This window comes from Abramis brama, assembly GCF_963993115.1.
Source record: "Abramis brama genome assembly, chromosome: 10".
Lineage (NCBI taxonomy): Eukaryota > Metazoa > Chordata > Actinopteri > Cypriniformes > Leuciscidae > Abramis > Abramis brama.
The window spans coordinates 9,922,535-9,943,878 of record NC_139972.1 but is presented as its reverse complement, the minus strand read 5'-3'; the positions used below and the strand labels follow the sequence as shown (position 1 = coordinate 9,943,878).

General features: G+C 37.0%; 1 protein-coding gene across 2 annotated transcripts in view; it reads left to right on the top strand.

The window, feature by feature from the left end:
• Positions 1-21,344, top strand: part of LOC311091440 (thyroglobulin-like) — a 64,806-nt gene that overhangs the window by 43,161 nt on the left and 301 nt on the right. Inside the window, exons 6-10 of one of the 2 annotated variants that reach the window (XM_084127379.1) lie at positions 473-622; positions 5,383-5,604; positions 8,337-8,558; positions 12,030-12,251; positions 16,608-16,829. In XM_084127379.1, the coding sequence (XP_083983505.1) occupies positions 473-622; positions 5,383-5,604; positions 8,337-8,558; positions 12,030-12,251; positions 16,608-16,829 (1,038 nt within the window). The remainder of the gene's footprint in view (positions 1-472; positions 623-5,382; positions 5,605-8,336; positions 8,559-12,029; positions 12,252-16,607; positions 16,830-21,344) is intronic. The other variant, XM_084127380.1, reaches the window with a different exon arrangement.

The following is a 21,344-nucleotide window of genomic DNA, read 5'->3' as shown; positions in this document are numbered from 1 at the left end:
TATGGTATTATATGTGGTCAATAAAAAAAGTAACTAAATTACACGTTTTCTGTAATTAAACGCAATGAATCTCACCTAGCATTCAAGTTCTTTTTATATATTTTTATATTGTAGTAATTTCATATTTCATCTCCAAATGAATTTAGAAACAACACAGACAGTGGGCTGATATTTCAAATATTTGTTTAATGGCATCTTTTTATGTAGGAGGGCCTCACTGATACCAATACTGATCCTGAATTATTATTATTTTTAGCTATTAATTATAGGCATTCATCATCAGTAGAATTAAAAGCAATACAGTTTTCTATCAATATATTTAGTTTTTTTAGGCTTTCAAAATATATACAGTAACAAATATATATTAAATTCTCTTAAATTATATCTTCACAAACTCACTGTAATAAATGTCACATTTACCTCCCCTTCAATATATCAGAGCTAATTTCTTTGTCTTGTTTCTGTATAACAGTGAAGCCAGGAGTGTGTCCAATCCCAGACTATAAAGTAGTGTGTATCATGGCGCGTCCAGTGAGGTGTGCCAATGACACTGACTGTGCCGACAAGAAGAAATGCTGCAGCACTGCATGTGGTGGACGTGAGTGTATGGCTCCAGTTACAGGTATATTATAATATGCAGTCAATAAAAATAAAAATAAACTAATTGCTCATTTTCTGTAATTAAGCACAATGAATCATACCTAACATTAAATTTATTTTATATATTTCTTTATTGTAGTAATTTCACATTTAATCTCAATTAATTTAGAAACAACATGATATGGTTGATGGCTGATATTTCAAATATTTGTTTAATGCCATCTTTTTATAAAAGAAGGCATCACTGATACCAATACTGCTCCTGATGTCTTTATGAAAATTTTTTTTTTTTCTGCTTAAATTTTAGCCATTAATTATAGGCATTCCTCATTACAGTATAATTAAAAGCGATATATTTTTCTATTTATATATTAGGTTTTAGTTAAATACAGCTAATCACTTCTGTAATCGCGATTTAAAAACATCAGTTAATCTTTTATATTGTAGTAATTTCATAGCTGCTCTCCAAATCGACGTAGAAACAAATTAAAGACGGTATATTTTAATGATTTGTTGTAATGGCATCTTTTTATGAATGAAGGCCAGGATCACTGATATTAATACTGGAACTGTCTCTGAAATTGATCTTAGTTTAAGCTGTATTATTAAATATTGAGACATTCAACACTACAGTAATTAAAGGCTATAAATTTCAACATTTATTGTGCTTTTAAAAAAAATTAACTTAAGTGAACTTAAAAAATCTTCGCATTAAACCATTATAATAATTTACATTTTATAAACCTTTTCCTGTGGCATTCTTACCTGTCTAACGGGTCGAAAAATATACAGAAATTGAATAAAGTTATCAAACACTTTACAGTCTTTACTGCATGGATTATAAATTAAATATATATCTCACATTCACTACTTGCTTTATATAATTCACATTTATTTTACTGCATTGTTATTATTTAACATATTTGTGTATGTAAGAAAACAAAATCACAAAGTAATAAAATAAACCAAAGTGGGGATTTGGGCCCCTCTAGCGTCCTGGGCCCAAATGCCTGATATACTCTGCACCCCCTAGACCAGCCCAACACCCCCACTGTAAAAGCACCCCTGACTACGGGGCTGTTAAATACTTGAATCTGATTGGTTGACGAAGATTCTAAGGTATGCAATTATTTTTAGGGGAAAAAAGGCTAAAGTAGTTCCAGACAAGTCTTGACCGCATTACATGTCCATATCACTGCGCCAAATGATTTCAAAGGCATTTTTTTTTTCAAATAGCAAAATAAACAAAAAAGTTAAAACCCAGTAAAAGATGTGCTCGAAAACTGTTGAAACTGTCAGAACCCGCGGCCATCAGGGCCGGGCTGAAGCTGGTACCCGGGCGTGGCAGGGGGGCTCAACAGCGCCCCCTTGAATGGGGTCCGAAAACTTGGTCCATATATTATACATGCTTGCATGAATTAATATGAATCTCGGTACACATATAGATCCAGGGTTCTTAAGTTTTATCAAAAGCTTGGAGTGAGATCACATGCTGTTAGGGGAGGAGCCCTAATGGAGCCCCGCCCCCACCCGTCCCCGCCCCCTAATTTTACCCATTGCTCATAATTAACCAGCACAAATAGAAATTATAACAATTGGTAAATCTGATAAATGACAGAGCAATTCATCACATCAAATATACTATTTAATGTTTTTGTAATTTCAAAATTACAAATATACAAAAATTACAAAAATATAACAAATTGCTCCAAACCGTTTGGAAAAACAAATCTTTTTGCATTTTGAATGTATCTAGTCGAAATGGTAGGCTATAATGATTTATTGTGTGGTGGGACATTGTGAGCAAATGACATATTAGAGTATTAAGGTGTTTGTGTGTGTGTGTGTGTACAGCAGTGTTGTGCCTGAACGCGTTCATTGAACGATAGTTCATGAACTCGTTCATATTTTAAGCGAACGTGAACTGAACGTACCGTATTACTGCCTGATGAACGTTACTGTGGACTCGTTCATTCTGGTGTCTGTGAACGCACGCTCTCTCAGTTTAACTTCGTTCAATAGGATGCCAGATTTCTATAGAGCTTTCCAGGCGAAAACCCACCTAAAAAACACCCAATCTGGCAACACCAGCCAGCAGTGTCCACTGACTATCTTGTTCGATCTCGTTCATCAAAATGAACAAATCTTTTTTCGAGTCATTTCGTTCATTTAAGGGGCTTTAAAGCTACACTGTGTAACTTTTTTAGTTGATTCTTAGCAAAAAACACTTAGTTCTTTCAAAAATATATGTGCTCATTAATGTATATTTACTTCTTTCAAGTAATAAAGTATTCTCTTATGTTTATAATCTGCCATTGAAAATACATACGGGTGAGGGGTTCGAATGCCGGTCGCCATGTTGCCCATCCATCTTGAAACTACATTAGCCAAAGAGGGACATGCCTGTAAATTCAAGCTTCGCCTTTTGCGTTTTTCACTCAGTGACACTGTGACGAATGCGAGGGGGAGATTACTCGCGAGCTCTCGAGTGCCGGTGTTGTGCCGAATTTCGACCCCCTGCCAAATTATTACCCCCCTCGTTGAAGTCAGTACCTGATTGCCTAATCCTAACCCCACAACTAATCCTAACCCCTCCCCCACAACTAATCCTAAACCTACCAATACTAGGGGGGTAATAATTCGGCAGGGGTCAAAATTCGGCACTACACCGGCAGATTTGAAAGATAGTGTGGTGTGTGTGTGTGTGTGTGTGTGCGTGCGTACTCACATTTGAAAGAGAATTAAAACGTCAACGCGACAGGCAAATCAGCAAGACCATAGTCAATATTGGAGTAACTTTTCCAAGATGGGAAGAGCTCATGAGGACAAGATTTTAAAACGGACGCCGAGGTTGCCTGCTTTCTTCTCGACAGGTAATTCAGCCTGTTGTAATTAATTTGTGTAAATTCGAAGTTTTATAGTTGCTTGTCTAACCATAGCATGGATGTACATAACGCCAGAACGACCTCTAGTATAACTTCATCCTCGCGTCAATGGTGAAAAAGTATTGTTTACCTTGTAACATAAATCTGTGCTGCGACGGATCACAGGTGATGAATAGTTTTAAAGGCGCAATTTTTTAAGCTATATATAAAAAAAAGGATACTGTAAATTTTAGTTATTTTTAATTGCTTTTACTTTGTAAGTTACACATTGTAACGTTAGCCTAATCTGATTATGCTGGGATAGCCGATTCCAAGGGTGACGTTTACCTCCTGACATCTGTCCTGTAGTTTTATTCATTTTAGACGTATTGTTTATTATTGTCATGGACGAAGTCGATAACTGGAAGCCATGTTAATCTTGGAATAATACGGCCACCGTAGGAGTTAAAACGCCCTCGGAATTGAGAGGAACAGAAACTAATATTCACTGGGTAGTCATATACAATTTCACTGCTAGATGGGGGTAAAAATCACACAGTGTAGCTTTAAATGTTATACTATTAACTGGCAAATTCCCCGAACACATCCACCTACGCAACAAATTAAGAAATCATTATAATGCAGTCAAAAATCGTTTACAGGGAACATAAATAATTACTTTACCTCGAGTCTTTCGTTTATTTGTCCCGTGACAAACGCAATGAATGGATCGTTCATGAACGACTCATCACTTACGTTACAAATCAAATCAAAACAAAAAGCAGCAAGGAGGCGTCGTATGCTCCCACTTGAAGCACCGTGGCTCCTTAATGTAACTAGCAAGATTATTAATACAATATAATATATAATTTAAAATAAAATGAAGAAATCTTCATTCCTTCCCATACCCACTAACATTCCCCTTAGTTTCAGATAATGTAAGCTAGCCAAACTGAGCCAAAGCTTCTGGCCTGGTTGCAAAGTATTTGTAGAGTTTTTGACTGCATTAATAATAATGTATACGATAATGTAGACTATATATTAAATGTTCTAGCCTAAAAATGTTAGACAAGCTTTCTTCCAACTTACCTTCTCCATCATGACGTGTGTTCGCGCAATCTTGTTGGTTACCTAGTAACGAACGTACGGTGGCCGAGAATGTGCCGTCAACTTCCGTGTGTTCGCGCATCTATGTTGCCTAACGAACGCAATCTGGCCGAGATACGTGCTGGCGGCAGGAAACTTCTCGTGTGCCTGCGCCTCGTATAAAACGTTATATATAAAGCTTGCAGGACAACTTGGTTGGCATTGCCTTTTCAGCGTGAGAAATACACGGTGTGGCGTGTGAGCGTGTGAACTGGTTGAATTGCATGTCTCACGGCCAATGCGTGAGACTTGAGAACCCTATAGATCTCATCAGGCCAAGCAACTTCTGCAATCTATGTTATTAGCTCCACCCAACAGGAAGTCAGCTATTATGGGTTGTTTGAAAAACGCATCCTCTGGAATGTGAAATACTCCTCCTAGAGAATTCATCCGATTGCCACCAAACTCGGTGTGCATGAAGACAAGACACTGAGGATGATAAATTGCAGACAGATTTTTGATATCTCGAACGGTTTGGCCGTGGCAAGGAAACAAATGTATGGCGATTAAGGGACACAGGAAGTGTGTTATAACTTCAGCATACATTAACTGATCTTGATGGAGCTTCAGCAGTGTGTTCGTTGTAAGAGGACGATCTCATGGATGTAACTATTGTGAGTCGAATGAACCTCATTTGTTGTTCCGAAGTTGAACGAAAATCTTATGAGTTTTGGAACAACATGAGGGTGACTTATTGATGACAGAATTTACATTTTTTGGAGAACTAACCCTCCAAGTAAATTCTATAATCTCTGGTACGTTTACCTTGAAGGTCGTCCCAAGACCCCGTGTGAGCAGGAGAGAGACAGAATTCGGAGTGAAATTGGTGTTCGGCATGGAGCCTACATCCCTCAGTGTGATGAGAAGGGTCAGTACAGCCCTGAGCAGTGCCACGGGTCCATAGGTCACTGCTGGTGTGTGGACAGTAGTGGGAAGGAGATACCAGGAACCCGAACTCCACCTGGAACCCCAAATATAAACTGTGACAAGCCTGGTAAGCATGTCTACCTGAACCTGAATTTTTTTTGTAGAAAATTGTCATAGTCCTCTCTCAATAGGTCACATGTCCTATTTTAAATAACTATTTCTAATGTTTTTTACTAATTAATTGTCTTGGGATCTGATATTAGAGAGGTAGCAAATGCTTTTTTGTTTTTTGGGGTCAGTTTTAAAGTTCTTCAAATAAATGCAGCCTTCGTGAGCAGAAGAGACTTATTTTATCAAAAATACAGTAAAAACTGTGGCCGCGGCCATCACTGACTCCTGCGCCTTTCTCCCCAAAAATATCACTTTAACAACAACGCTTTAGAAAACGTAATTCCATTGTGGATCCTCTTGATCTGCTTCCTCCATGTTTCTTTGAGAAATCTCAGCGTCTCAGTCTCACGCACGCTGCATGTGAGTTAATCACGCCCACTTATTTACATGTTGCGGTATTCGCAGAATAATTTTTTTTTTTCTGCTTAAATTTTAGCCATTAATTATAGGCATTCCTCATTACAGTATAATTAAAAGTGATACATTTTTCTATTAATCTATTATGTTTTAGTTAAATACAGCTAATCACTTCTGTAATCGCGATTTAAAAACATCAGTTTTTATTATATTGTAGTAATTTCATAGCTGCTCTCCAAATCGACGTAGAAACAAATTAAAAGACGGTATATTTTAATTATTTGTTGTAATGGCCAGGGCCGGCGCGTCCATATAGGCGAACTAGGCAATTGCCTAGAGCGGCACTTTTGTAAGGGCGGCAAAATGTGTGCCAATCATGACAGATGCGCTCTCCTCAGGAAGACTGTTACAGAAGTCACGGTGCAGTGTTCGTGTTGAACAATAATAACTGTGTACGTCCTTGTGAGAAAGTGAGTTTAATTTATTCTTTACTTGTTCTAGAGTGATTATATATGTAAATATCTAGAACTTATCGAGTATTTGGGTCATAAACCCACTCGGGAGAAATGACGAGTCATGCCGTGTAGTTAACACAGAGTGAACGTCATTGTAGAATGCTGATGCATGTTATTTGATGTCTACACTCCACACTGTATTGCAACTGTTCAGATCCGTTTTGTGTGTCCACGCAGCTCTTTGACAATACGGCAATGATGTTGCGTTGATGGAGGGGTTTGCATTTGCAATATAAATGTTTTTTTATTTAAATTTTACAATATGGAAATGTATAGCCGCCGCGCTGGACTAACGTTACTGCGTCTCGAGCTGCAGAACTGTAGGAGGCTGGTACTGAATGCACAACTCTTTTTCCGCCGCGGTTTCAAAATACTTTTCAAAAATAATAATTTTCTGCTCGTCCGGCACTTTGCAACAACACAGCCTTGTTTCGGCAGCGACTTTCAGCATGTTCCCTATAACAACGTCTGATGTTTACATTTTACGTGGCGTGAGAAAGTCACATAAACCACGTGGAAGAGCGTTCAGACTGGTGGATTTCCTGATATGTGATTTGAATAGGATATTAAACCACATATGGATGTAGCTTGAAACGGATTTCATGTGCTTTGTTTTTTGGACTGACAATCTGAACGTAGCCAATGTCGGGATATGAAATAGAAGTAAGGACTAGTTAGAGAAGCTAGCTCGTTCAGATCTTTACCACATATTATCTTAAGTTTGTCAAAATTTTGAGCTCTTACCTGCTTTAAGTCCTTCTCTATATGATTTCGCAGCTTCCATGTGTTGTTCCCGTGGTTTAGACATCAGAAATTAGTGTAACAATGTGTTCAGTAGTACATAAACAGTGCAATCCATGCCGTTGTTTACATCCGAGTACCTCCAATATGGCCGCGCATCCGGGTAACTGACCAAATCGTGACGTAGGTGAAAACCCTCTATTCACATTTATTTTACTGCATTGTTATTATTTAACATGTTCGCGTATGTAAGAAAACAAAATCACAAAAAAAGAAATCAAATAAACCAAAGAGGGGATTTGGGCCCCCCTAGCGTCCTGGGCCCAAATGCCTGATATACTCTGCACCCCCTAGACCAGCCCAACACCCCCACTGTAAAAGCACCCCTGACTACGGGGCTGTTAAATAATTGAATCTGATTGGTTGATGAAGATTCTAAGGTATACAATTATTTTTAGGGGAAAAAAGGCTAAAGTAGTTCCAGACAAGTCTTGACCGCATTACATGTCCATATCACTGCGCCAAATGATTTCAAAGGCATTTTTTTCAAATAGCAAAATAAACAAAAAAAATGTAAACCCAGTAAAAGATGTGCTCGAAAACTGTTGAAACTTTGCACACAGGTCAGAACCCGCGGAACCCGTGTTTGAAAAACGCATTCTCTGAAATGTGAAATACTCCTAGAGAATTCATCCGATTGCCACCAAACTCGGTGTGCATGAAGACAAGACATTGAGGATGATAAATTGCGGACAGATTTTTGATATCTCGAACGGTTTGGCCGTGGCAAGGAAACAAATTTATGGCGAATAAGGGACACAGGAAGTGTGTTATAACTTCAGCATACATTAACTGATCTTGATGGAACTTCAGCAGTGTGTTCGTTGTAAGAGGACGATCTCATGGATGTAACTATTGTGAGTCGAATGAACCTCATTTGTTGTTCCGAAGTTGAACGAAAATCTTATGAGTTTTGGAACAACATGAGGGTGACTTATTGATGACAGAATTTAAATTTTTTGGAGAACTAACCCTCCAAGTAAATTCTATAATCTCTGGTACGTTTACCTTGAAGGTCGTCCCAAGACCCCGTGTGAGCAGGAGAGAGACAGAATTCGGAGTGAAATTGGTGTTCGGCATGGAGCCTACATCCCTCAGTGTGATGAGAAGGGTCAGTACAGCCCTGAGCAGTGCCACGGGTCCATAGGTCACTGCTGGTGTGTGGACAGTAGTGGGAAGGAGATACCAGGAACCCGAACTCCACCTGGAACCCCAAATATAAACTGTGACAAGCCTGGTAAGCATGTCTACCTGAACCTGAATTTTTTTTGTAGAAAATTGTCATAGTCCTCTCTCAATAGGTCACATGTCCTATTTTAAATAACTATTTCTAATGTTTTTTACTAATTAATTGTCTTGGGATCTGATATTAAAGAGGTAGCAAATGCTTTTTTGTTTTTTGGGGTCAGTTTTAAAGTTCTTCAAATAAATGCAGCCTAAGTGAGCAGAAGAGACTTATTTTATCAAAAATACAGTAAAAACTGTGGCCGCGGCCATCACTGACTCCTGCGCCTTTCTCCCCAAAAATATCACTTTAACCCTCTGATTGTTTACGGGGTGTTTTGGGACCCCAAATGACGTTTACTCAAATTAAAAAAAAATGTTCCCTTTGTCCAAATGGTATGAAACCTTCTACGGCTCTCAACACTTTCTAGATTTACAAAAAAAATAAATAAATTGAAATGATATCTGTTTTTATGTTAGCGTGACAAAAATTGTGACACTCGTGGTCTTCGGGGTCTCTGGAGACCCCGCAATCAAAATAGACAAAATTCATCATCAAAATCAGAAACAACGCAGAACACATCGACAGAAATGGCACAAATAAAGTGGCACACTTCCACCAATGCAAAAAACATCCACAATGCTAAATTATATTGCTCACAACACGCGTGTACACACACACACATATAGAGGAATACATTTTTGAGACTATAAAAACTGTTCTCTTATCATTTGTAAAATAAAATCATCCAAAATGCAGTACCACCACAAAAATAAATTGGTGACACTGACACATTGAAAATGTACACACACACACACACACACACACACACACACACACACACACACATTTGTAAGGCTATAATTTGTCAAATAAAATTATCCAAAATGCAGTACCACCACAAAAATAAATTGGTGACACTGACACATTGAAAATGTAAACACACACACACACACACACACACATACACGCATACACACACAGGAACATTTGTAAGGCTATAATTTGTCAAATAAAATCATCCAAAATGCAGAACCACTACAAATATAAAGTGGTGTGGTAACACTGGCACATCAACAATGTGTACTCACACACTCTCTCTCTCTCTTTATCTCTGAGACACACACACACACACACACACACACACACACACACACACACACACACACATACAATTGTGTGTGTCTAGAATCTAGAATTAGATTAAAAATAAATGATTGAAATAAATGATAAAATCTTAAGACTCCAACATTTCTCTTTGTAACATTTTGTTCAGGTTTGGTTCTAATCATAATGTAACATTATTGAAAAACTGGGTTTTTTTGGTACAAAAAAATGCTAAACTTTGACAAAAATATTTTATTTTTGTTATAATTGTGATTTTATAATATTTAGATATGAATCCAACTGAATCCAACTTGTGAAAAGATATCTTTCAGGTAGTCTAATAGCAAATAGCATATACTGGAGCTCTATAGCCATCTAGTGGTTAAAATTATTATTTTTTATTTTAAAACTGCATTTTCCAAAAAATGGGCAAAAATGTTACATTAAACCATTTAAAATTATCCATGTTATCCCCATGAATGAAAGATAGAAATCTGGGTCTTTTATAAAGTGAATTTTACATCAAATGCTGTTTTTTTGTAAAAAGGCTATTTAAATATTTATTTATTTATTTATTTATTTATTTATAGAAATTTAAAAAATATCATAAATTCTCCAAAAACTGCACAAATGTTGAGTAAAAACATTAACAAACAGAATAAAATTACATTTGTAAAAAAAAAAAAACTATTATCTTGTTACAAAATTAAATGTTATTGTCTGGGGTCTCTAGAGACCCCAAAAAACTCGAGTGTAGAAATAAATAAAGACCATCAGAGGGTTAACAACAACGCTTTAGAAAACGTAATTCCATTGTGGATCCTCTTGATCTGCTTCCTCCATGTTTCTTTGAGAAATCTCAGCGTCTCAGTCTCACGCACGCTGCATGTGAGTTAATCACGCCCACTTATTTACATGTTGCGGTATTCGCAGAATAATTTTTTTTTTTTTCTGCTTAAATTTTAGCCATTAATTATAGGCATTCCTCATTACAGTATAATTAAAAGCGATACATTTTTCTATTAATCTATTATGTTTTAGTTAAATACAGCTAATCACTTCTGTAATAGCGATTTAAAAACATCAGTTAATCTTTTTATATTGTAGTAATTTCATAGCTGCTCTCCAAATCGATGTAGAAACAAATTAAAAGACGGTATATTTTAATGCTTTGTTGTAATGGCATCTTTTTATGAATGAAGGCCAGGATCACTGATATTAATACTAGAACTGTCTCTGAAATGTATCTTAGTTTAAGCTGTATTATTAAATATTGAGACATTCAACACTACAGTAATTGAAGCCTATAAATTTCAACATTTATTGTGCTTTAAAAAAAAATAACTTAAGTGAACTTAAAAAATCTTCGCATTAAACCATTATAATAATTTACATTTTATAAACCTTTTCCTGTGGCATTGAATAAAGTAATCAAACACTTTACAGTCTTTATTGCATAAATTATAAATTAAATATATTTCTCACATTCACTACTTGCTTTCTATAATTCACATTTATTTTACTGCATTGTTATTATTTAACATGTTCGTGTATGCAAGAAAACAAAATCACAAAAAAAGTAATAAAATAAACCAAAGAGGGGATTTGGGCCCCTCTAGCGTCCTGGGCCCAAATGCCTGATATACTCTGCACCCCCTAGACCAGCCCAACACCCCCACTGTAAAAGCACCCCTGACTACGGGGCTGTTAAATACTTGAATCTGATTGGTTGACGAAGATTCTAAGGTATGCAATTATTTTTAGGGGAAAGAAGGCTAAAGTAGTTCCAGACAAGTCTTGACCGCATTACATGTCCATATCACTGCGCCAAATGATTTCAAAGGCATTTTTTTCAAATAGCAAAATAAACAAAAAAATTTAAACCCAGTAAAAGATGTGCTCGAAAACTGTTGAAACTTTGCACACAGGTCAGAACCCGCGGAACCCGTGTTTGAAAAACGCATTCTCTGAAATGTGAAATACTCCTAGAGAATTCATCCGATTGCCACCAAACTCGGTGTGCATGAAGACAAGACATTGAGGATGATAAATTGCGGACAGATTTTTGATATCTCGAACGGTTTGGCCGTGGCAAGGAAACAAATTTATGGCGAATAAGGGACACGGGAAGTGTGTTATAACTTCAGCATACATTAACTGATCTTGATGGAACTTCAGCAGTGTGTTCGTTGTAAGAGGCCGATCACATGGATGTAACTATTGTGAGTCGAATGAACCTCATTTGTTCCGAAGTTGAACGAAAGTCTTTTGGTTTTGGAACAACATAAGGGGGAGTTATTGATGACAGAATTAAAAAATTTTGGAGAACTAACCCTCCAAGTAAATTCTATAATCTCTGGTACGTTTACCTTGAAGGTCGTCCCAAGACCCCGTGTGAGCAGGAGAGAGACAGAATTCAGAGTGAAAACGGTGGTCGGATTGGAGCCTACATCCCTCAGTGTGATGAGAAGGGTCAGTACAAGCCTCAGCAGTTCCACGGGTCCACAGGTTACAGCTGGTGTGTGGACAGTAGTGGGAAGGAGATACCAGGAACCCGAACTCCACCTGGACCGAACAGTATAAACTGTGACAAGCCTGGTAAGCATGTCTACCTGAACCTGAAGTTTTTTTGTAGAAAATTGTCTTAGTCCTCTCTCAATAGGTCACATGTCCTATTTTAAATAACTATTTCTAATGTTTTTTACTAATTAATTGTCTTGGGATCTGATATTAGAGAGGTAGCAAATGCTTTTTTGTTTTTTTGGGGTCAGTTTTAAAGTTCTTCAAATAAGTCTCTTCTGCTCACTAATGCTGCATTTATTTGATCAAAAATACAGTAAAAACTGTGATATTGTTATTAAATATTACTACAATTTAAAATAACTGTTGTTATTAGGCACCAAGCCCTGAAAGGGCGAAGGCCCTATCGTTTTCCTTAGGATTATTTTTATTTGGGCCCAAGCCCTGAAAGGGCAAAGGCCCTATTGTTTTCATTAGATTCTTTATTATTATTTTTCTGTCAACCTTTCGGGCACTTTTGAGGCCCTTAACATGCTCGAAAACTCTTGAAACTTTGCACACAGGTCAGAACCCGTGGCCATCACTGACTCCTGCACCTTTCTCCCCGAAAATATCACTTTAACAACAACGCTTTAGAAAACGTAATTCCATTGTGGATCCTCTTGATCTGCTTCCTCCATGTCTCTTTGATAAATCTCAGCGTCTCAGTCTCACGCACATGCAGTGAGTTAACCACGCCCACTTATTTACATGTTGCGGTATACGCGTAATAAAAAAATCTATTACAGTTGACATTTTCTACTGCGGTAACGATATATACCGTCATACCGCCCAGCCCTAAGTTACAGGTATTATATTATAATATGCAGTCAATAAAAATAAAAATAAACTAATTGCTCATTTTCTGTAATTAAGCGCAATGAATCACACCTAACATTAAAGTTATTTTACATATTTCTATATTGTAGTAATTTCACATTTAATCTCAATTAATTTAGAAACAACATGATATGGTTGATGGCTGATATTTCAAATATTTGTTTAATGCCATATTTTTATAAAAGAAGGCATCACTGATACCAATACTGCTCCTGATGTCTTTATGAAAATGTTTTTTTTTTCTGCTTAAATTTTAGCCATTAATTATAGGCATTCCTCATTACAGTATAATTAAAAGCGATACATTTTTCTATTAATATATTAGGTTTTATTAGGTTTTAGTTAAATACAGCTAATCACTTCTGTAATCGCGATTTAAAAACATCAGTTAATCTTTTTATATTGTAGTAATTTCATAGCTGCTCTCCAAATCGAGGTAGAAACAAATTAAAGACGGCATATTTTAATTATTTGTTGGAATGGCATCTTTTTATGAATGAAGGCCAGGATCACTGATATTAATACTGGAACTGTCTCTGAAATTGATCTTAGTTTAAGTTGTATTATTAAATATTGAGACATTCAACACTACAGTAATTGAAGTCTATAAATTTCAACATTTATTGTGCTTTTAAAAAAAATTAACTTAAGTGAACTTAAAAAATCTTCACATTAACCCATTATAATAATTTACATTTTATAAACCTTTTCCTGTGGCATTCCTACCTGTCTAACGGGTCGAAACATATACAGAAATTGAATAAAGTTATCAAACACTTTATAGTCTTTACTGCATGAATTATAAATTAAATATATTTCTCACATTCACTACTTGCTTTCTGTAATTCACATTTATTTTACTGCATTGTTATTATTTAACATGTTCGTGTATGTAAGAAAACAAAATCACAAAAGAAGAAATAAAATAAACCAAAGTGGGGATTTGAGCCCCCCTAGCGTCCTGGGCCCAAATGCCTGATATACTCTGCACCCCCTAGACCAGCCCAACACCCCCACTGTAAACGCACCCCTGACTACGGGGCTGTTAAATGCTTGAATCTGATTGGTTGACGAAGATTCTAAGGTATGCAATTATTTTTAGGGGAAAGTAGGCTAAAGTAATTCCAGACAAGTCTTGATCGCATTACATGTCCATATCACTGCGCCAAATGTTTTCAAAGATATTTCTTTTAAATAGCAAAATAACCAAAAAAGTTAAAACCCAGTAAAAGATGTGCTCGAAAACTGTTGAAACTTTGCACACAGGTCAGAACCCACGGCCATCAGGGCCGGGCTGAAGCTGGTACCCGGGCGTGGCAGGGGGGGCTCAACAGGGCCCCCTTGAATGCGGTCCGAAAACTTGGTCCATATATTAAACACGCTTGCATGAATTAATATGAATCTCGGTACACATATAGATCTCATTGTGCCAAGCAACTTCCGCAATCTATGTTATTAGCTCCACCCAACAGGAAGTCAGCTATTATGGGTTGTTTGAAAAACACATCCTCTGGAATTTGAAATACTCCTCCTAGAGGATTCATCCGATTGCCACCAAACTCGGTGTGCATGAAGACAAGACATTGAGGATGATCAATTGCGGACAGATTTTTGATATCTCGAACGGTTTGGCTGTGGCAAGGAAACAAATTTATGGCGAATAAGGGACACAGGAAGTGTGTTATAACTTCAGCCAGGGTTTCCGTTGTCCGGTAATTGCCGAACATTGGCCGAAAAAAAAATGAAATGTCCGACAAAATTAAATCTCTCCGGTCAAATTGTCCGATTAAAATTGCCTAATAATCCCGCCCCCCTAAGACAATCTGAATTTGAGAATAAGCCTAAAATATATAAAGCAAAAATACACCGACCTTTGGCTATGCTATAAAGGAAAAGGCTCTACCATTTGAAAGTTATTAAACATTATTACATGGCTTGGTTGAATTCCAATGTGGAATGCGGTCTGTTATTTCTTGATATCAGACCGCTGCGAAGCACTAGCGGCACCAGGATTTTGATTGTAGCCTAGGTGGGCCTCCAGAAAACTGGATAGGCTAAGCCAAAAAATAAAAAATAAATAAAAACGGGTTCCCCTTCATCTCCATTTCAGCGCTTTTCTGGACACTGAGGACAGCGACTAAAATTATAGGCCTATTATTTTTAGTTTATTAACAGCAATAATAGCTGTAAAGATGATGTTGGCGATCGCCATCTCCGTAGTGAACGCGCCTATAGAGAGAAATGCACATCATGGATTACATAATCAGAGAGTAGCCTATTTCTTTTCGTTTTAAATTGTTAAAAAGACATTTCAAGCTTTCTTAAGATATTTCATGTCTGTGAGGCCTATGCTGAGTTTCGTTAAAATAGGATGAGATGCGCTCCCGTTCACGAGCAATGCAAGTGACTGCGCGGGCGCCGTCTTGTAGGCCTATCGTCTGCTATATTAAAAATTATTATTATTATTATATTACATTTAGGCAATTGGTTGATAAATTATTAAAATTAAGATACAATTTATACAAAACGAAATTCACTTCAAAAAAGGCTTTCTACAAAACAAAAAACTTAAGTGGTCAAGATCATGTCTGACCCGCTCCATTTCTCTCGATATTGCGCATACTATTTTACACGTGCGGTTTACTTTTCATAATCCACATACATTAAAAAATAACATTATAATATTTTAACAAATATTAAATTAAATGAGCTTATTTAATGGCTACAACACGTATAGTAGACCTAGACTCTCTATTTGTACAAATTGCTGCACATTCATTTTATTCTGAATTTTGCACATAAGTTGAAAGGCATTTGTTTGTGCATGCATAGCAAAACATATCTGCAACATTTATCAAGTTCACTGATAATTATGCGTGCATTTATTAATTATCTTAATGAATAATGAAACAAGGACGACGCATATAAACTGCGTTGTTTGTTTAGAATGGAATGGATCGCAAATAGATCCGAATGAAGAAACGTACAAAACCATAGTAGAAAATGGGTCTCGAGTGTTCCTGCAGAGTTTGTTAAACTATGAATGTGAAACCATAGTAAAAACAATTGGCGTTGATTGACGCCAATCGGACGTTCATATTTTTTTCCATCTATTTGAAAGTTAGGCTAATAAACATGTTGCATTCTATATGGCCTGATTATGTCATTTTTTTAAGTTACATAGCCTGCCTCCAGTTTTCCTCAACTTGACTAATTAAGAGGCGATATTTGACCGGCATATTATCAAAATGTCCGGAAAACGAAACCACTGCCGGTCACTTTGACCGGCACCATTTTTTTCTAGCGGAAACTCTGACTTCAGCATACATTAACTGATCTTGATGGAACTTCAGCAGTGTGTTCGTTGTAAGAGGCCGATCACATGGATGTAACTATTGTGAGTCGAATGAACCTCATTTGTTGTTCCGAAGTTGAACGAAAGTCTTATGAGTTTTGGAACAACATAAGGGGGAGTTATTGATGACAGAATAAATTTTTTTTGGAGAACTAACCCTCCAAGTAAATTCTATAATCTCTGGTACGTTTACCTTGAAGGTCGTCCCAAGACCCCGTGTGAGGAGGAGAGAGACAGAATTCAGAGTGAAAACGGTGATCTGATTGGAGCCTACATCCCTCAGTGTGATGAGAAGGGTCAGTACAAGCCTCAGCAGTTCCACGGGTCCACAGGTTACAGCTGGTGTGTGGACAGTAGTGGGAAGGAGATACCAGGAACCCGAACTCCACCTGGACCGAACAGTATAAACTGTGACAAGCCTGGTAAGCATGTCTACCTGAACCTGAAGTTTTTTTGTAGAAAATTGTCATAGTCCTCTCTCAATAGGTCACATGTCCTATTTTAAATAACTATTTCTAATGTTTTTTACTAATTAATTGTCTTGGGATCTGATATTAGAGAGGTAGCAAATGCTTTTTTGTTTTTTGGGGTCAGTTTTAAAGTTCTTAAAATAAGTCTCTTCTGCTCACTAATGCTGCATTTATTTGATCAAAAATACAGTAAAAACTGTAATATTGTTATTAAATATTACTACAATTTAAAACTAGAATGCATTTCCGGAGGAACTGCGAAGTGTGCTTGCTCGGGTGCGGTTCACTAACGTGAGCAGGAAGTGGATAAGGGTGTGTTGAAGTTTGCTTGATCTGAAAATTTCAATAATAGTACTTTTTTCAAGATTGTGCAAAAAGGTGAAAAGGTATGTGCATTAAGAGACATGCAATGTAGACTAGTGCCAATGGCATTGTTTATGTGGCTTGGTTGTTGGCTTTGAAATATTTGGTTATGAATATACAGCAGAGAGTGGGAGTGTTTTGGGTGATGAAATAGTATTGAAAAGAAGTTGACAGTCTTCATTTACTGTATCCAATAAGCCAATAAATAACTCGCTCAGCTGTTCTGTGGTTGAGTGTTCCCTTTGATTAGGAACGAATTTACTATCTCAAATTAAGGTCTACTGTAATTAGCGCAATGCTTTGATTGCTGCTGTCAAGATGGTTGTCATCACCTAGAAACGCTGATTTTTATAGCCTACCGTCAGTCCTCATATTGTAACTAAATGAAAAACGCTATCAGTTTCACTATTAGCTTACTCTAGCGATGCAATCGCAACAACATGGATAACGCTGTTTGGCCTTGCCTAACTTTATATGACATATGCGCCATATGCTAGAGTTACACATCCCGCTCCCGCTGCCATTTCAGGGCTTGAATTTCGGTGCGGGAATGTGGGGATTGCGCATTATTTAAACCATTCCCGCAATGTTAGCTTTTATGGTGCGAGAAATTCCCGCACAAATATTCGCTTCATCTCAGAGCAAATGATTAAAAAATAAATTCACAGATGCGAGAAAAAAGATGTCAAACTGTCTTTTATTTTCGAATTTAATTCCTCAGTCAGCGCTGGACCGGCATTTTCTGTCTTCCGCTGAGCCCTGGCCGTAGACAGATCATATGTTTCACGCTGTCAATGCAGTGGTCTGCGTTGCGCTGATCTTATTCACACTATCGAGTGTAGGTGCAGCATTCTAACATTGAGTCATAAAGCTGTTTGTGAATAGATTATCCGCTTCCAAATTATGTCATTTTAATCACGAAATTGAAACATTAAAAACCATTTTTCTCTTTATGGTGTGCGAGTGATAGAGCGCGGCAGCAACGAACCAACTGATCAGCTTGCAGCGTAACAACATTGAATGTTTGGCCGAACAGCTGATCATAGCTGTACAGGGTGCCTTATTATTTTTCATCTCCATAAATATATCTAGTAGTAAAGCTAATGCAAGGGCTAGAAATCAATTAATCTTTTGCTGATACTTCCTCGTCATCATGGAGAGCGCAGTTCATGGTTGCATAGCAACGACAGACACCACGGGAGAGCAAGCGCTTGTGGAATGGAGAGAACGGTGCGCTCACGCTTTCCACTTGTTTTTGCCATAGACTGTAAAAAATAGGTTTTTACACATCTAGAGCGACGTTGTTGATTGTTTGAGCATGAGCATGTGACTGTGCGTTTCTCCTTGTTTTCTATTGTGATGCGCAGCATATTTCCCGCGCGCACAAACACAGCCACAGACAATTAATTGTTCGGTTAGCGAAGAAGAGCATGATGTATTTTGTATAAAGTTTTTTTTGTTTGTTTTGTTATTAACTGTTTTGAGAACTGGAAATGCACAATTCATGCATACAAATCTGTAGATAAATTAAGATTAATAAATGAAGATGATTAAATTAGACCGATGCATCTAAAGTTAGTCTTTTGATGCATCTTTAGACCCCCCCCCACCCCCCCCCCCGTGTGACCCATGTAAGCGGTGCAATTCCCTCCCAGTTTAAAAAACGAAATTCAGGCCCTGCATTTAAGACAAACCTAGTAAAAACGAATGCAGTTTATTCACTGACTTGGCAGCTCTGTGAAATGTAATACAACAGTGCCACCTACTGTCTAAATGCATTAACATTAAAAGTGTGAGATGAAACTCTTTTGCATAGACATAGGTAAATGGGTTTGTCAATTAGCCTGAAATTTAAAAAAAAAATGAAAAATTCAGATCTTGTGCATCCTCACATTGGAGTCCCGAGTTCATGTACAAAGTTTGGTTTCGATACGTAACCGAGTTCCTGAGATATGGATGACTTCCTGTTTGGCGACTACGCCGCCGATTTCGTTTGGCTGTGACGGGCAAACGCTTCCGAAAATCAAAAATCCTTCTAGTAACTTTTGTGAGGCTTGGTCCAAGGATCATGTACATCCAGTTTCGTGAAGTTCGGACCAAATTTGTGACCTGTGAAAATTTTGTTTCGCTTTCTGTTCAATCCAATATGGCGGACGAATGACATGGACTCGTGATTTCATCTTCGCGAGCAACTTACACCGGTACTGACCGTACGTTTTAAAGTTGGAACGGTGTCTCTGTCTCAAAGGGCCTAGGCGCAGGAGCTGGCCAAAATATATCGAATAAGAAGAAGAATTAGAAGAAGAAGAATTAGAAGAAGAAGAATAGAAGAAGAAGAATAGAAGAAGAAGAATAGAAGAAGAAGAATAGAAGAAGAAGAATAGAAGAAGAAGAATAGAAGAAGAAGAATAGAAGAATAGAAGAAGAAGAATAGAAGAAGAAGAATAGAAGAAGAAGAACAGAAGAAGAAGAAGTGCTGTTTTCAGCAAGCACACTTAATAACTGTTTTATGTCTTAGGATTATTTTTATTAGGGCCCAAGCCCTGGAAGGGTGAAGTAGAGAATTCAGACATTCAACATTGAAGGCTATAAATTTCAACATTTATTGTGCTTTAAAAAAAATTAACTTAAGTGAACTTAAAAAAAGGTTTAATAAAGGCCTTCTGAAGTGATGCGTTTATAAAGTTTTAAATATGGATATTATATATTTATTAAAGTAAAATAACAAGCTTGCGGCCAAACATACAGATTCTGCCTGAGTCTAAAGCACAACTTATGCGAGTGATTGGACATATTGCTAATATTTACGCCACACCATGATGCATTACGCAACTTCCGACGTCACAAGTTGCGCAAATAGACTGTGTTTGGCCGGAAGCTAGTCATTTTACTTTATAAAGTTTTAAACCTGGATATTTTTCTTATACAAACGCATCGCTTAACTTCAGAAAGCCTTTATTAACCCCCCGGATTACTTTTATGATGGATGGATGCACTTTGATAAACTTCATAACCGAAACAACCATTCACTGCCATTTTAAATCTTGGAAGCTTTTTTTTTTTTTTTTTTTTTAAATATAACTCCGATTGTATTCGTCTGAAACAAGAAAGCCATAGACCCATAGGATGACTTGGGTGAGTAAATCATGGGCTAATTTTCATTTTTCCATGAACTATCCCTTTAAGCATAAATAACTGAAGGAAATATTTGATGAACAAACTGAGCCAATTCGTATTATTTATATTCCTTTGGTTTCTCTACCCAATATATTTAAAAATTACAAATCCAGTGAAAATGCAGGAATCGGACTCGTTCTGGAAAAAGTTGTATTGGTGCATCCCCGAGTCACATTTACTTACCCTTCAATATATCAGGACTTTTTTTTTCTGTCATGTCTGTTTAACAGCAAAGCCAGGAGTTTGTCCAATCGACACAACATATAGATCTGTGATTTAACATTAATGACAGACATTACAGCAACTGGTTTATTATGCTGCTGTCACTTTAAGATCTGCTGCTTTAAATGTTGCAAACCAACCATCCTACATTTGATCTAAGATCATTTCTCAAATGTTTAAGTGTGACTCCAGGAAACAAATGTACGCACAAAAAACATGTGTACGCCTGTCTTCCAGATGTGAAATCTATAAATTCCAAATCGGTCAGGCTCTGTGTTTATTTTAAACTTTTCTGCATGGGTTAAAGTACTCTAAATACTCACAATAAAAACTAAATACTGTGATTTACAGTTTTATTTTACTCTTTCAAAACTCTTCACACATTCTCCAAGCAGTTAATTTCACATTCAAAATGCACTAAAACTACCAAAACACTTAATTCATGTATCAAATCAGCTCATTCTTCCTCAACACTTGCAGAGGTTTCACACAAACACACTCCTTAAAAAAAACAAAAAAAACATCAGGTAGCATTATACAATGTTTTCTTTATCTTTACAAATCAAGAATGACACTACTGCAGTAAGCATGCTTATGTTACATGGTCAATGTTTGCATTACAGTACAACAATTTTCGTTTTCCCCTTTTGTATGGTAATGAAATTGAAATGCTAACCACTTTTGTAGGTGTTCAGTTATATCTAA